This window comes from Mustela putorius, unplaced genomic scaffold (genome assembly GCF_011764305.1).
Source record: "Mustela putorius furo isolate JIRA1106 unplaced genomic scaffold, ASM1176430v1.1 tig00537227_pilon_pilon_pilon, whole genome shotgun sequence".
NCBI classification, from domain to species: domain Eukaryota; kingdom Metazoa; phylum Chordata; class Mammalia; order Carnivora; family Mustelidae; genus Mustela; species Mustela putorius.
Window position 1 is genome coordinate 44,598,502 of NW_025422368.1, and position 17,595 is coordinate 44,616,096.

Here is a 17,595-nt window from a genome sequence, read left to right on the forward strand (position 1 = left end):
TTAACAATCTACACTGCTTTGCCGAGCTGAGAAGGAATCTTGGGAGAAAGCTAAGTTAGCCTTCACAGAAATTTTAAAGACAAACTAATCGGAGAATCAAGATACAAGAAAATGAACAACATTGATTTCTAAGAACATAAGGTTTAGCCTTTAAACAATTTTCCTTCTAAGGTGATGTGAGCTTTAAAAGTTACTAGAGGATCATAAGCTCATCATTTAATCTATAATACTCTTGGAAAGAACGCAGTCCATGAAAAAAAAGTTGAATTTTGGATCACAGGCAATTTTTTGTAATGTAAAGACTTTGCTTCTAAAAACCCATCCACACTACCTCATGGTATCCTAAAGGCGAGGAATGTTTGTTTTTTGCCCACATGAAACCACAACGTACATAATATAGACTCTACTCACTCAGTGAAGATTTTCGTCTGACCTTTCCAGAAACACGTGGACGTGACTCTCCTGGTCAAATCATAGAGCTGTCATTTGGTGGAGATACTTCTTTTAAACCTATTCCCTGGGTTTAAACCCATTTTTTTAAATTAAATTTATTTATTTTCAGCATAACAGTATTCATTATTTTTTCACCATACCCAGTGCTCCATGCAATCTGTGCTCTCTATAATACCCACCATCTGGTACCCCAACCTCCCACCCCCCCGCCACTTCAAACCCCTCAGATTGTTTTTCAGAGTCCATAGTCTCTCATGATTCACCTCCCCTTCCAATTTCCCCCAACTCCCTTCTCCTCTCTAACTCCCCATGTCCTCCATGCTATTTGTTATGCTCCACAAATAAGTGAAACCATATGATAATTGACTCTCTCTGCTTGATTTATTTCACTCAGCATAATCTCTTACAGTCCCGTCCATGTTGCTACAAAAGTTGGGTATTCATCCTTTCTGATGGAGGCATAACACTCCATAGTGTATATGGACCACATCTTCCTTATCCATTCGTCCATTGAAGGGCATTTTGGTCGTTTCCGTAGTTTGGCGACCGTGGCCATTGCTGCTATAAACATTGGGTTACAGATGGCCCTTCTTTTCACTACATCTGTATCTTTGGGGTAAATACCCAGGAGTGCAATTGCAGGGTCATAGGGAAGTTCTATTTTTAATTTCTTGAGGAATCTCCACACTGTTCTCCAAAGAGGCTGCACCAACCTGCATTCCCACCAACAGTGTAAGAGGGTTCCCCTTTCTCCCCATCCCCTCCAACACATGTTGTTTCCTGTCTTGTTAATTTTGGTCATTCTAACTGGTGTAAGGTGATATCTCAATGTGGTTTTAATTTGAATCTCCCTGAGGGCTAGTGATGATGAACATTTTTTCATGTGTCTAATCGCCATTTGTATGTCTTCATTGGAGAAGTCTCTGTTCATATCTTCTGCCCATTTTTTATATGATTGCCTGTTTTATGTGTGTTAAGTTTGAGGAGTTCATTATAGATCCTGGATATCAACCTTTTGTCTGTACTGTCATTTGCAAATATCTTCTCCCATTCCGTGGGTTGCCTCTTTGTTTTTTTTGACTATTTCCTTTGCTGTGGAGAAGCTTCTGATTTTGATGAAGTCCCAAAAGTTTATTTTCGCTTTTGTTTCCTTTGCCTTTGGAGACATATCTTGAAAGAAGTTTCTGTGACTGATATCGAAGAGATTACTGCCTATGTTCTCCTCTAGGATTCTGATGGATTCCTGTCTCATGTTGAGGTCTTTTATCCATTTTGAGTTTATCTCTGTGTATGGTGTAAGAGAATGGTTGAGTTTCATTCTTCTACATATAGCTGTCCAGTTTTCCCAGCACCATTTATTGAAGAGACTGTCTTTTTTCCACTGTATATTTTTTCCTGTTTTGTCAAAGATTAATTGACCATAGAGTTGAGGGTCCATATCTGGGCTCTCTACTCTGTTCCACTGGTCTATGTGTCTGTTTTTATGCCAGTACCATGCTGTCTTGGTGACCACAGCTTTGTAATAAAGCTTGAAATCAGATAATGTGATGCCCCCAGTTTTATTTTTGTTTTTCAACATTTCCTTAGCGATTCGGGGTCTCTTCTAAACCCATTTTTATTTAGAAAAACTAAATAGCAAAGAATTCAAACTGAGCTAACTTCAAAATTTAAAAATCTGCCTTACTTCCGTTTGATTGTCAGTTGTTATTCCCTCAAATGTTCAGTGTACCTCTCGTGTCAGGTATAGTCGTTGCAAAAAAAAAAAAGGCTCCGATGGACTTTTAAGATTTCACACATCCTTTGAAGAACACAATCAGGGGGTACCTACTCTCACTTTATAAACTAATTGACCATGATGCTGGAGGAAGAATGTTTTAATAGAAGGAAAGGAACTGTCCAGCACATTATAGCACACAAACAAGGAAAAAAAAAAATCAGAGGCCCCTTATGAACACTAAGCTAATGCCAAGTATAGGTCTCTAAGAAAGGGCCTACCGCACTTGTCCTTTTTGGGGGCTAGAACAGTGGCTCTGTCAGGCTGCCCAACATCTTCCCCAGTGGGCAGGATCTTTTCTGGGAAAAATATTGCAACAGTGTTTGTAGTCCTGCCTTCTGCTGGGTCCTTTCTTGGAGTACCTCCAAGAAGAGAATCAAAGAAATATAGAACTAGAATTTATTTTGGAGAGTTTACAGATCAGAAGAAATGAAATCCAGAAAAAAAAAGTAATTTACTCAAGTCCAAACACCCAACAAATAGTAGGACAGGAGCTGGATCTAAGAGCCTCTATTGCTTCTAAACCCCACTGCTGCTTTGGAAGATCTCAGAATTCAGAATTTCACAGAAAAGTTTAGCTTTATATATGTTATAGTGTTATTAACAGAACATTAACTAGATACGCAGAGGGCAAATAGGCAGTGAGCCAGTCATGGAACTAAGATTTGCGTAAAGTGTTGTAAATTTGTTACATATAATAGAAAACAACCTAATTGACTAAAAGTTAAAATATTTTTGTGTTAAGAGGAATGTTTAACTGCTGTGAAAATAGCTTCATCATGTTGAATTTAAAATTGTATGTAAGTGTGATATTATTAATTCTACCGACATTTTTGAAATTTCACTATTACCAGGCATAGTCCTAAGTGTGAAGATGCATTGGGGAAAAAAGAAAGAAAAGAAAAGAGGAAAGAGCCTTGTTCCAACTTGCCGATGAATTGAGGAGGCTGATGTCAAACAGACTAACCAGTGTGATAGTGGGAAGTGGGATTACAGCTGTGCCTGCATGGGGTGTGATGCCTATGGCGGGACAACGGAAGGGGGGCTTAACTGTGGAGAAGGAAAGAGAAGGTTTCCCCAAACAGATGCACCAGAGCTGCATCTGGAAAGAAGGTAACTACAAGAAAATGCATTGAAAGAAGAGAGAGAAGGGGTGCCTGGGTGGCTCAGTGGGTTAAGCCTCTGCCTTCAGTTCTCATCATGATCTCAGGGTCCTGGGATCGAGCCCTGCATTGGGTTCTCTGCTCAGCAGGGAGCCTGCTTCCCCCTCCCCTTCTGCCTGCCTCTCTGCCTACTTGTGAGCTCTCTCTCTCTCTGTGTCAAATAAATAAAATCTTAAAAAAAAAAATTAAGAAAGAAGAGAGAGAAGCATGAACCAGCCAGTAGTTGTGATGGCATGTGGCAGATCTTCTTCTTTTTGAAGATTTTATTTGTTTGTTTATCAGAGAGACAGCACAGCAGGGGGAGTGGCAGGCAGAGGGAGAGATGCAAGTCTCCATCTCAGGACCCAGGGTCAGGACCTGAGCCAAAGTCAGACGCTTAACTGACTGTGCCACCCAGGTGTCCTGGGACTATGTATCTAAATGGCTAAGTCCCAGGCGGGGGAGGGCAGATGCTGAAGAGGACTGTACATCATACTAAAAAGTCAGTGTTTTACCAGAAAATAATAGGAAGGTGTTGACAAGTTATATATTCTAAAATAATGCAAATCAAATTATACTATGAAGGGGCACCTGGTCGTCTCAGTTGGTCCCAGGGTCCTGGGATGGAATCCTGCCTCAGGCTCCCTGCTGAGGCTCCCTTCTTTTCCCTCTCCCTCCCACTCCCCCTGCTTGTGCTCTCTCTCTCTCTCTCTCTCTGTCAAATAAACAAATAAAATCTTTTTAAAAAAACTATACTATGAAGTGAAAGTTCTTTTTATTTTTTTCCCTACTCCTTAACATCGGAAACTTTCCTAGAACATCTGGGAGTCGAATGGGATAAAATCACCAGCATCTAGTTGGAGAGTTGACAGAAACCTCAGTTTCCTCATCTGTAAATTGGAGATCATTTTAAGGTTGTTGTAAGAAGCACACAGGTAAAGCCCATTAAGCGTTTATTGCAGTGTCGGGCATATTGTAAACATTCAATAAGGGTAAATTGGCACCATCTTTATTGTGATCATTATTGTAAAAACTGAATCAGAGGGGCCCCTGGCTGGCTCGGTTGATGGAGCATCTGCCTCTTGATCTCAGGTCATGAGTGTGAGCCCCACATTGGGTGAGGAGATTACTTAAAAAAAAAAAAAAAGAAATCTAAAAAAAAAAAAACAACAAAAAAACCTGAATCGGAGAAATTGGATTAGAATGTTAAGGGTTAAATTTAACATCTAGAGCTGAGAACAATTTCCCAAATATCCTAATTCGGTATTGCTTACAGTCATTGGACCCCTTCAGAGAGAACTACTTTGCTAGAGGCAGAGCCAGGAAAAGGCATCAGTTAGCAAAATGCATCGATTATGTACTTCTGAGGAAATTTTCTGCTGATTTTATTGTTCAAGAGAATGTAAGAAAAGGAAACTTGAGTTTCAGCAGTTGCAAGCAGTATCTGAGGAGAGTTGTGTGCTTGATTTGGTAGTTAGAGTTGGAAGAGGAAAATATCAAGGTCCATAGTTAGCAAATGCAGATAAAACCCAACTTTTTTTCTCTTCCTTCCTTCCTTCCTTCCTCTCTCTTTCTTCCCTCCCTACTTTCCTTCCTTCCTTCCCTCTATTGATTCACAGGCCCACAATAAAGAGCGTATATCATGCTTTTAATTTGCCATTAGATTGTAACTGTTTATAATCTATCCTCCTATTGTCATGACTAAAGATTATGTTTTGCAACATTTAATTGGAATATTTTCTATAATTGCTCCAAATTGGAAATTTGAAATATAGTTCCATAATTTCAGTTTGGCTCTATTAAAGATTAGGTGGGTCAGAATTACATTTATTATATGCATCATATCATCTCCCTATAAAAAAAGGACCATATTTCAATATTCTGTAAAATAATAGGTTTATTTTCTGTGTTCTGTTTTGCTAGTGCTCCTATATTCCTCCCTGTAAGAGAGAAAATCAGAAGAACTTGGAAAGCGTCATGAATTGGCAACAGTACTGGAAAGATGAGATTGGTTCCCAGCCATTTACTTGCTATTTTAATCAATTTCAAAGGTAAGCCAGTATTTGCTTATGCATATTAAAGTTGCTTGTAGCCTTTGTGGTTAATTACAAAGTAAATCATAGATTGTGCTCACTTGACAAAATATCTGACATGGGGGTAGACTCAACTTTTTCTTTCCATGGAGTTAGGGAAGCCATTTTACAGGCTAGGAGGCAGGTGAAGAATATGGGGGATAAAAAGAGAACCTCTATCATGGTGCTACCCTCTGGAGAGATTAAGAAAGTGCTTTCAGAGGGGAACATCAGATACAAGTAGTACTTGCTTCCTGAGAATTACAGATTGGATACACATAAACGGAACAACGTGTTGATTTGTGAGCATTTGGGACTGCATGGAATCTTACCTTTCCTTTTCCTTTCTATTCCGATGAAGTATCAAGAAAATGAGTTCACAGCGTTAAAACTTAACTTGATTTAGAGAAAGCTCCAGTTAGGCCCTATAACCACGGCTCATTGGACTAGAACACTGCAGTACCCATCCAGGTTCCTCATACTAATTTCTTCATTAAGCAGGTATTGAGTATTCACAACTCTTTGCCGTACTCTCTGCTTAGATGTTCCAGTTCCATTAAACCTTCTTTTCCTCCCCTGCCCCCTCTTAGTGAAGCACACTACCATCCCCTCGTTTACCTAGTCCAGAGAACCGTAATTACTAGTTCACGTTTCTCCTTTACACACTGCAACTTGTATTTGCCATCATGCTGATTTCACACTGATTTTACCTCCATGATGACTCTTCTCTGCCTTCCCCCTACCCCTGTCTTAAGTCACATCCACGTGATTTCTCCACTCTGACCACAAGTGTTCCACACAAGTCCTTCTACCTCCAACCTGCCCCCAGGCCAAGTCCATGGTTGACGCTGCCACCAAGTCGATCTTCCTAAAATATGAATTTAATCAGGTGACTCCTCACAGTTTTGAGTAGAGTCCGCACATCTTGGCATGGCCTAATCATTAGGTGCCTCTTGCTGCATAACAAACCACCCCAAATCGAGTGGCTTACTACAACAGTGATTCATTATTTCTTATAATTCTGTGGGCTGGCTTGGAGATTTATGTGCAGTCAGAGTATGGCGGGATTAGCTGTGTGGGCCAGGATGGCCTCTCCCGCTCAGCACTTGGTACTGGTCTGGCCAAAGGGCCTCAGTTCTTTTCCACTAGCCTCTCATCCTTCATTAGGCTAGATCGCCTTCTTTACAATATGGTAGCTGCAGGACAGCATTTCACATGAGCCAGGCCTTGGTTCTGGAATTTACATAAAATCACTTTAGGTACATTCTCCTGGTCAAAGCAAGTCACGAAGCCAGCCAGATTCATGGGGTGTGAAAACCAATTCTGCTTCTTAAGAGAAGAAGTGGCAAAGGTCTTGTGGCCATATTTAACCTGCCACAGCATACAAGGCTCCTTGGGTTCTCAACCCCCAACTCCCATTTTTCCAGCCTCAGCTTTATGCCCATACTCTTTGCAGTAGCTACTCTGAACTATGTGCGGTTCTATAATATCTTATGTGTTTGTATCCATGCTTCTTCATTTGCTTCTCCTGCTTCTTGACTGCCTTGATGAAGACTCTTCATAGACATCCCCTTTGCTGGGCTGTTTTGCTGCTTTTCTTGATCTCCAAGTTTGGTTTAGTTGTATATTATTTAGGATGCCATCTGTTGCATGTAAACGAAAAACTGACTCAAAGTATCATGAGGAATTAGGACATTTATTATTCCATACATTAAGAAATGCACAGGTAGACCAACATTAGGGGTGTTTGATGCAGTAGCCTAACAGTGTCATCAAGAAGCCAGGCCCTTTCTGGATCTCAGTTCTGCCTCAGATCCACTCATGGTTACCATAGAGTTGCTGTGGCTCCAGAAGTCAGAGCCAGGCATTGCAGTGTCCAAATGCAAAAAGAAAACTATCTCTCAGGGAGCCCTGGTGGCTCAGTTGATTAAACGTCAGTTTCCCATAACTGACCTCCCCTTAGGTATTGTTTAGAATGAGTTCCTTTGCCTACACCTAAACCAGTCACAAAAAGAATAATCAGAATATACCACTGAGTTGGGGATAGGGCAGTATCTCCTAAGTTGGGTGGAGAAAGGGTGCACACTTGAGTAGAAAGGAAGGAAGAAGAAAGGGGTTTAGATGTTACAGAATAGTCAAAAGTTCCAGCTATAAGATGTGTCTTCCATGTTCTGTTTATACAGCTGTATCCCAGAGGTCTGCAACTCTCACTTCACAGGACTATGTCAGAGGAGCTTTAAAAAAAAAAAAAAAATGCACCACAGACTAATTAAATTAGAATGTCTGGTAATTCAACCAAATTTTTAAAAATTGGTTTTGGGGATTCTAATACACCACCAGAGTGAGAACCACAGCTTTATCCTTCCATTTATCACTCTCTACCAGAATAATTTCTGTACCCATCTTCTTCATGAGGCTGTATAGGGGTTGCTGGTATGGGACCTATCTTCTTTGGCTCTATATTCCTGGGACTTAGCACAATGCCTGTTTCTTAGTCAATAAAAGTTTGGTGAATGAATGAATAAATGAAAGCAATGTGCCAGATTAATAAGGAAGGTTCTTTGCTTCCAATGGATTAGAACTTTTTAGGAGGAACAGGTGCTTACGCAAAAAGAAGTATGACTTCATCAGCTAGAAATGAAAGGAGGGAAGACATTGAAGTCGGATGGCTGCAATAAAGAAACAAAGGCTTAACATGTTAGATACATCAGGTTATATAATGAGGAGTGGTGAATTTGTAAGGTCTTGGAAGGGGAGAAAGGGATAATCAAAATGGACAATTGGGAAGTCATTGGTTTTGGCAATCAGAGGCGTGTTAGTGGTCTTTGTGGAAATGGTGTAGGTGCCATCTTAGAGCAGTGGGGTTAGAAATCATTGTATATTAGCTCGAGGGGAGGGTGTGAAGGCATTAGTAAGTGCAGACTACCCTTTCAGGAAGTTTGCCATATCAGGAAAAAGAGTTTGGGAAGGAAGTAATTCAAGGGAAGCAGGAATGAGTTTAGAGAAATGAGCCCACTACAGACTAAAACTGCTGAGGAAGAGAGAAACTCTTGTTGAACACAGACAGTAAATGAGGCAGAGTGGAACGAACACCCCCTGAAGAAAATGAGCCCGGATGAAATCAAAAGCAGCCGTGGTCCTTGTTCTGTGAAGTGGGAGCCAAGTAACGGGGAATAGGCACCAGTCAGGTGATTCTGAAGCCACTACTCGAATGAATCAAGCAATCCTTTACGCTTCCTGCCGTGGACTAGGAGCCAGACCAGCTGGTGGTCCTCTTAACCAACTTCCCCTCACTCCCTGCTCAGGCATCTCTGAAGGCTGCCTCCCCCAAACACACACATGCCTCCTGTGGGAATGAATTATTCTGAATACCTGCAAGTCCCCGACAAGAAGGACTATTCCTGCAGAGTGGCGACAACTCTCTGAAAGACCTAGCCCTGCGCTCCATGCTCCTTCGGTTCACTTGAGCGACAAGAAGGATCAGCCTTTCGTCCCGCCTTCGGAATGATACCTGTTCCCTACCGTCCTCTCCCTGTCCCACTCCCAAACTGTCGGGGGGTGTAGGTAGAAGTGGGGGCAGTCTGTCACCACCCAGAAGCACTCAAGACATGATTTTAAACGACTTGGGGAAATCAGAAGTTTGGAGCCTGGCTCTTGTACCACGACATATGCAAGAGGAAACGAGCACTGGTTGGAGGTGTGAAAATGGCAGCTCCCTGGTGCCATCTACTCTCAGTACACTTTTTACTACTGCTAAACATGCAATAAAAATAGGCTTACTGTAGAGACGCCCAGATGCTCTCGGTAAGATGAACTTTATATTTAAAGTAACCTTTAGATTTCACTCTACTGCAGGGAACTGGGGAGAAGAGTTACCAAGAAGTTTCCATTTTCAAGAAAAGAATGTTATAGGATTTTAAAGATCTAAGGCAGAGATTATTGGAATCTCAAGCTTTCACAATTTAAGTCTTTCTCAAAGAGAGCTATACTGAGGAGTAGAATCCACAGCGGTCAGAGCAGCCACCAACAGCCATGCCCACCACCGGCCATGGGAGGCCAGGCCCCAGCGCTCACCCCTCTTCCCACCCGCAGGCAGGGAGGAAGCCATGCTTGGTGGCTGACACTGGCTGCTTCCATTTGTGATCTTCCCCATATTCTTTCAGCTCTTTGCTTCCCTCAGGAGTGTTGGGGCTCACAATCTCACTCCAATGTGTGGATTTCCTTCTTACACTTTTTTTTTTTCTCTATAGGTCACATTTGCCCTGCTCATACCATTTTGTTTTCTCTTAGCCTTTCCTTGGCTTATCCTTTCTCTGTGAAACGCACCTCACGCCCTCTTATTGAGTATGCTTTGAAATCCTTATTCGATTGACTGAAAATTTCTTTGCAGTCCCAGGCTTGTCATATAATTCTCCCACTTCATCTTTGCCTGACTGGCTTTGCCTTGAAGAGAGCATGTCCTTGGAAAATGGTTACTCATTCCTCAATCCCCTCCAGGTCAAAGGGCTGGAAGGAATAATGGGTCATTTTTCGGAATTGTTCTTTTATGGAAAGCACAATGGATTTTTGTTTGTTTGTTTGTTTGTTTGTTTTTCTCCCATGCTGGTCTATTTTTTACTATTTTGTCCTCCTAAGTGGATAGTAGGTCACAGAGTGCACATAGTAGGCGCGCGCGCGCAGACGCACACACACACACACACATCCAACCAACAAGTCCAGCCGTGCCACCTGCAAAGTCTTGAATTCATTCCCTTGGTCCGGGCCTTCACTATTTCTCATCTAAATTATTGCCGTAATCTTCAACGAGTCCTTCAACCTCGGCCTTTTGTCCTCTCCTGCACTACACAAAGTTTCGTTTCACTTTGTTTAAACCTCTATTCCGTCTTGTTACAATCCTCCATTAAATTTTTCTGCGTTCTTGTTGTCCAAAGGACAAAGCCCACGCCTTTCAGTTCCAGCTCCAACCTTGGCTGTTAAATATGTGCCAGTCATGGGGCAACAAAAACAGAGCCACAGAGGGGAGGAGAAGCCAGCCACACTGCGTGCCTTCATGGAGTGTAGAGGCCGTGACCACATCATCAGACAGATAATTACAAAGTAGGGTAAATGCTGTGAAGGAAGAATGGGGGTGCAGCTATGAGATACTGTCACAAGGGGGGAAGTTTCAAAGGCCTGTGTGAGTAAATCCTGACTGGGTGCAGACCAGAGGGTGTCCAAGAGTTAGATAGGGAAAAGTGAGAGGAACAATATTTCAGAAGGAGACATCACCGTGGGTAAATGTTCTGAGGGAAGAGAGAGGTTGGTGAGTTTTAGGACCCAAAAGGGCATCATGGCAGGGAGGCTCTGAGTGAGGGGGTGGGTAGTGAGTGTTGACCCTGGAGAGAGAGTTAGACAGGGTATGTGTAGGTTTCTCTTAAATGTATCAAGCAGCCAGTGGTGGGTTTTGTAGGGGAGTGGTGACATGATCTGAGTTAAAGGTTTTCACTTGCGTTGAGCTGTTCCAGTCACCTCAGAGTCCTCTTTGTGTCCCTTGCACGTTGATGCCTATGCCCTAGTCCCTTTCCTCTTCCCTCACCTGGGGACGCCCTCACCTTTTTCCACCTCTAGGAATTAGCAGAGCACATGGTTATAGGAGGAGCCCTGGAACTAGTCACTTTCAGTGTGTGTGATCTTGGCTGTGTTCCTTTAACCTAACTGTGTCTCGGTTTCTTTTGTAGAGGGGGAAATAATAAGGTTACTGCAAGGTTATCAAGAAGATGCCATGGGCCTAACCCAGAGTATTTCCTATAAAAGTGTTTGCTTCATTATTTTTTTTAAAGATTTTATTTATTTATTTATTTGCCAGGGAGAGAGAGCACAAGCAGGCAGAATAGCAGGCAGAGGGAGAGAGAGAAGCAGGCTTCCCACTGAGCAAGGAGCCTGACGTGAGATTCAATCCCAGGACCCTGGGATCATGACCCGAGCCAAAGGCAGCGGCTTAACCAACTGAGCTACCCAGGCGCCCCTGCTTCATTATTTTTACTGCTATCAATAAGGTTTTCCTCAAATGTCACTGTGTAACCTTCTCTTACCTTTTCGGGTGTAATTAATTACTCCCCCCTCTGTGCTTCCATGCTGCTATGGTTGCTTTTGTTAACCGATCATAGTTGACTACGTACCCTTCCCCCTTTATACATTATTAACTCCATATGGGCAGCAATGAAGTAGCTAGCATTAGGCACCTGGCATTTACATTTCTCCTCTACCGGTTATTAACTCTGTGACCTTGGGTAGATTGTGCAACTTTCTGATCTTAGTTTCCTCATCTATGAAGTGAGGATAACATTGTCCATCCTAAGGGTTTGGTTTTATTTTATTTTGTTTTTGGTAGGGATCGTAGCAGCCCAACAGCGAGTACTTAATAAATGTATGTGTTTCTCTTCCCTTGCCTTGCCAATTCCTAGGGTAGAAACAACCATTCAGGGAGCAGCCTGGTTACTCACTGACAAGGCTGAATGAGGTGTCGAATGAATAAGCAATAAGGGTTTTATAAATGAGCAAAACAAAACAGAACACAAGCACAAAATAAGTAAAAAGAAGAGATTCCATTGTAAAAAAAAAAAAAAAAAAAGAGGACTATCTTGTACTTGTGATACTGCACAGATATATCTTGAGTTTTAAGTTCATTCAAGGTATGTTTGTCCAGGGATGCCTGGGTGGCTCGGTGGGTTAAGTTTCTGCCTTCGGCTCAGGGTCCTGGGATCAAGCCCCGCATTGGGCTCTCTGCTCAGCAGGGAGCCCGCTTCCCCCTCTATCTCTGCCTGCTGTTCTGCTACTTGTGATCTCTCTTTCTCTGCTAAATAAATAAATAAAATCTTAAAAAAAAAAAAAGTATGTTTGTCCAATAGTATATCTTTTTAAATTTAATTTACCCTTAGCATTTTAGAGAAAGATGAACATTAGGGCCTGACCTGAAATTACGGTAGAGTGCTCTTTAGAACACAGCTTGAAAGCTATTAAAATACAATATTAAAAGCAACCAATTAGACGACTGCTCACCCACTTGGGCTTAGTTTTCTTATTTTAAAGTTTGATGGACTGATAGATTAAAGATCTCTAAGATTCCCTTAAGCTCTTGAATTCTATGGTTTTGTGCTTCTCGGATTCTGAAGGCTTGTACACACAATCGCAACAGCTTAAGATGCCAGATAAAAGCTGAATGGTGAAAGAGAAAGAAAATTAGCAAAGCACTAAGTGGTTAATAGTCTGGAGCCGTTTAATGGGGGGAGCAGACAGTCTTCCTAGCTCAAGAGTAATTGAGTTTCATGATGATGACACTGAGTCATCCAAAAAAGGTTAAATTTGGTTCAATGTGCTCTCCTTAAAAGGTAAGGGAATGTGTAAGGCATTTTTGGAAAGATTTTAATGGATAATATTTTAGTATTTATGTTAGTTTTTATTCAGCTGGGAAGGTTAAACTTCAGTTGTTTGGAAAATTCATTTATTGAATATTTACTTTCTCTTCTAGAAGTGAACTGTTATTTTAGGGGCTGCAAAGGTCTTCCCAGTACAAAATTGTTCATCACTCTTCTCTCATGGTTTTATCCTTTTCTTTGTCCTTGATTTCATTCATAACCTCACCATCATTTCAGTTACTCACTTTCGTTTATTCCACAGGCCTTTCTTAATTACCTGCTATGTACGAGGCAGCAGATACAAAGATAATAAGATAATAAGACTTCGTCTCTATGTTCAAGGAACTCTTTGGCTAGTGTGAAAGACATTGATGTAAATAAATAATTGGAGGGGCGCCTGGGTGGCTCAGTGGGTTAAGCCTCTGCCTTCAGCTCAGGTCATGATCTCAGGGTCCTGGGATCGAGCCCCGCATCGGGCTCTCTGCTCAGCGGGGAGCCTGCTTCCTCCTCTCTCTCTCTACCTGCCTCTCTATCTATTTGTGATCTCTCTCTATATATCAAATAAATAAAATCTTAAAAATAAATAAATAATTTGGAACGCGGTATAGTAAGTTCTATAATGAGAATGATATAAATATAGAATGTAGGTATAGGTATAGATATAGCTACATAGGGAAAGTTTGGGTTGAGTTTTAGAGTGACTAGGACTTCTCCAGACAAATGAAGGCTAGGGAAAGGCATTTCAGGGGAAATGATAGAATGTTAGAATGTTAGCAGACACTACGGTCTGTAGTGTCATGGGCGACTGGAAGAAATGTAAGGAACTTCATATACTTGGAAAGTGCATTTAGGAGAAAAGCATAGATGAACCTGAAGAGGTTGAATCAGATAATACTACTGTGCTCTTATGCCGTGCTAAGTGTTCTAGACTTTATGTGTGGCGGAGGAGTGACAGTCATGTTCATGTTTTAGAAATACCAGTCTGGTGGCTGTGTGGGGGATAGCCTTTTGCAGCAGCCTCCCCAAGGGCTGAGAAGAGCTTGGGCCAAGGCAGAATTAGTGGAGGAAGGAAGGGAGGGAATGGACATGAGACTTCCCAGGAAGTGGAATCCACCCACTTAGAGATTCATGTGATGCATGATGGGGCAGGTTAAGAAGAGGACGGAATTGGATGATTCTAGCTTTCTGTCCTGGATGAGTGTATTGGATGCAACATCTGCCTGGGGGTTCTGGGAAAGCTTCTGCTTTCCTGCTGTAAGTACCACTGCTTCCTGTTTTCACCCCCTTGTTCTGGCAGAAAAGTGGAGAGAGGTGGCTTGAGGCCAGGAGTCCAGAAACCACTGGGCAGCCTTGAGATGGCATGCATGAGGAAGGACATCCATACATTGAAAAGAGTAGAGCGAAAAAAAAGAGCTAACCTCCCAGCACCATCATTGAGCGACTCCCCTCCCCTGGCCTCCCGACTTCCGGGTTTCTCGTTATGTGAAACAAAGACCACTTACATGCTCATATACATACCTCTGTGTACATTTATAACCCATATGGTGAAGAACAGTTGGTCAATTTAGATTAGTTTCACAATGTCTTTGCATTTGTTTTTGTCTTATGAAGCCCTAAAACCAGATTTCTTTTAAAATATTTATATGGTGAATTTAATTGTTTCATTGGCTTCTAAGTTTTGCTTTGGTTTTTTTAATAGGATAAATTACTAAAGAAAAAGCTTCATCTTTGCAGGCAAACCTCTTGGGATATAGATGGGGAAAAAAATGTATATATAAAGATAGAAGCTGATATTTTGAACAAATTCCACAGGGAAATTTTATTGAGTTTTGAATGAATTACTAAATACTAGACTTGATCTGTGTAAAAATGCAAGTTTTAATAGAGCTTTTTACTTTTGGTTTCTATTGACTCTGAAAAAAATATTTCTTATAATGTGTCATTAAAGAAGAGACTGGTTCTGTAGTAAAATTTTAAAAGAACATATTGGCTTTCTCTTTAGGCATCAAATACAGTGATAAATCTTGAGCCCTAAAGAATAAAACAGTGAATCTGGAATCTTACCCAAGTTGAATCTTTTCCATATACATTTGTGTCTGGTTACATATTAAGGGAGATTACATCAGAACTGAAAGCTCTCTCTAGTCTCAAAATTTGTACTTAAAAAAAAGAAAGAAAGAAAGTGGTGACTGCCGTGGCTTCTCCAAGTAGGCCACAGACTATGTGTGGAGCTCACTGCACTGTTTTTTCAAAGTCTGACATCCAAACGGTGGTATGTTGCTTTTGATACAAACCTGAGGGCTTGTTTTCTGATGGTGATTTAAAGTGTTTTTACACTTGCAGATTAATCTAATAGCTTTGATCATGTGGCAATAAAGCTAAGAATTGGGCGTTATTAAATCGCTTTTCATTTAAGATGGTGGATGCAGCTTTGTGATACAAAGCTCTGGGGGAATTTGGAAGGAAAACTGCAAGAACCAGAGGACAAGTAGGTCACAGCAGCATCGTCAGAGGGCGGAATGCAGGGCAGGGCTGTGCCTCAGGAGACTTCTGTTCTAACCATAGCTCTCTTCACTACTGGGTGTGTGACCTTGGGCTACTTACTGGGGAGCTCGTGCCTCAGTTTCGTCTCAGATAAGAGAGGGCCAGATCCAGTCTCTAGCAAAGGAGAGGGTATCCGTTCACTCCAACCCAAAGCCAGTCCCATTTTTTGGGAAAGTATTTTCCATTCTCTATTTGAACAGCTCTGGTGACCATGGACACATCACCCCTCCCTGAGGAAGCCCATTAATATTTCCAAACATTTTTAGTTGTTAGCAACTCATCTGGGAAGTATCTAGCCTAGGCCCCTCCGTAGCTACAGAAGGTAGATCAGAGGTCGGCAGGGACCGGGGGAGGAGGGCTGTTGAAGCTCCTTCAGGGCTGTTGAAGAGGTTTTGGAAGATACTGATACTGGTGAGGGTTACACAACACCATGAATGTAATTGATGCTACTAAGTTGTGTACTTAAAATGACCACTTTTGTATTATACACATTTTACCACATCAAAAGCCATTTCATCTTGGTTAACGCTGTGGCTTCAGGGGGAAGGTCAAGCATCTGGAGTTTTACAGCAGAGGAAATGCTCTTTCAGGTCACATGGCCATAGAAGAGCCGGCTAAGGATCCAAACCTGAGACCTTGACCCTCAGACCATAGGTGTCCTAGGGTCCACACTGCATCACTATTGTCAATGTTGGTAATGCTCTTCTCACTATGCTGGGAGCTGGCCTCTATAGGGGAGGGCAGAACGTTCTTGCCACTGTGGTTCAGTTTAGAGACTAAAACTCATTTAATGGGGCCTGATGTAGCACTGCTTGTCTGGGCAGCCACAGCACACTGTTGACTCCTACAGAGCTTGTTATTAATCAAACTGCGTCCTCCCACATCTGCTTTACACGTGCTGCTCTTACAACAGCCCCCCTCCTCACCTAAACCCGTGAGGATGGTATTTGGGATTTAAGTGCAAGAATTTAAAATGTATCCCTGTTTAAATAGGCATTGTTTTTTCTGATTCTTTCATCCTCTTATGATTATTTTGAATCTTGATTCTGGCACACATCATATTTGTTATTTCTTTCATCATAAAATGTTAATCTAATTGTAAACCTTTTTTTTTTTTAGATTTATGTATTTATTTATTTGACAGAGAGAGAACACGTGCACAAGCAGGGGGAGAGGCACAGGGAGAGGGAGGAGCAGACTCCCCACTGAGCAAGGAGCCCAATGTGGGGCTTGATCCCAAGACCCTGGAATCATGACCTGAGCCAAAGGCAGATGCGTAACCAACTGAGCCACCCAAGTGCCCCCTAATTGTAAATCAAAATGACTTCAATTCCCTGGTTTAAGTTATCGATAAAAACGCTGGAAAGGACTGGGTCGCAGACACCTGACTGGTTAGCTGGTGGTCTTCCCCTGGCCTTGCCCAGGAATGAAGAGCCCCTTCATATAGTGTTTATTCTGTTCCAGAAACTATTTAAGTGCTCCATACGTTGAATATCATTGACTCTGTGGAACACCCCTATGAGGTGATATTGTCACAATCATCACTTCATACATAAGAGAATGAAGTACAGAGCTTGTCTGAGTCACACAGCCGCCAAGTGGCAGAAGCAAGATTCAAACCCACAGGCTCTCTGCTTCCAGAGTCCATGTTCTGAAACGCTGCTGTCCTGCCACTGGTATGGGCCAGGATTCCAGCCCGTACTGGGGTAGGATAACATAAGGGATTCAGTGAAATCTGGTCAACAAGATTGCTGCCATAACATTCTTTAAATGTACCACTGGTGGCAAAATAATATGAAATGCCAGACCGAAGGACCTGTGTTTTGTGTGTGCTCAGTCTTCTCTCAGGAAACTTAGGTTCTGAACTCCTGTTCTTTCATTTCTGCTCCAAAGATACCTCTTTTTACTTCCCCAGGCACACTTCAGTCCTCCTCTTTTCTTACCTCTGCATTTTGTACAAATGTTCATTGCATTTGGAACTGTATTTCAACAACAAACAAACCAGAAACATTTACAGAGCGCCTAGCAGGCACAGAGGGCATTGCGCCGGGTAATGGGAACACAGACATGGGCAGTTAGGGCTCCCGCCTTCTGCACCCCGCCTCACTGATGGGGGGGAGCCACCACCTGAGGCCAGCCCTGGGACCTGCCCCATTGTAGGTGTTGTGCCAGTGCTGTGCAATGGCTAGTTGGAAGAGAATCAAGTACCAAGAAAG

General features: G+C 42.1%; 1 protein-coding gene across 1 annotated transcript in view; it reads left to right on the forward strand.

Annotated features, from left to right (window-relative positions):
- Positions 1–17,595, forward strand: part of KCNMB4 (potassium calcium-activated channel subfamily M regulatory beta subunit 4) — a 59,574-nt gene that overhangs the window by 23,620 nt on the left and 18,359 nt on the right. Inside the window, exon 2 of the mRNA XM_013056051.2 lies at positions 5,293–5,420. Within this exon, the coding sequence (XP_012911505.1) occupies positions 5,293–5,420 (128 nt within the window). The remainder of the gene's footprint in view (positions 1–5,292; positions 5,421–17,595) is intronic.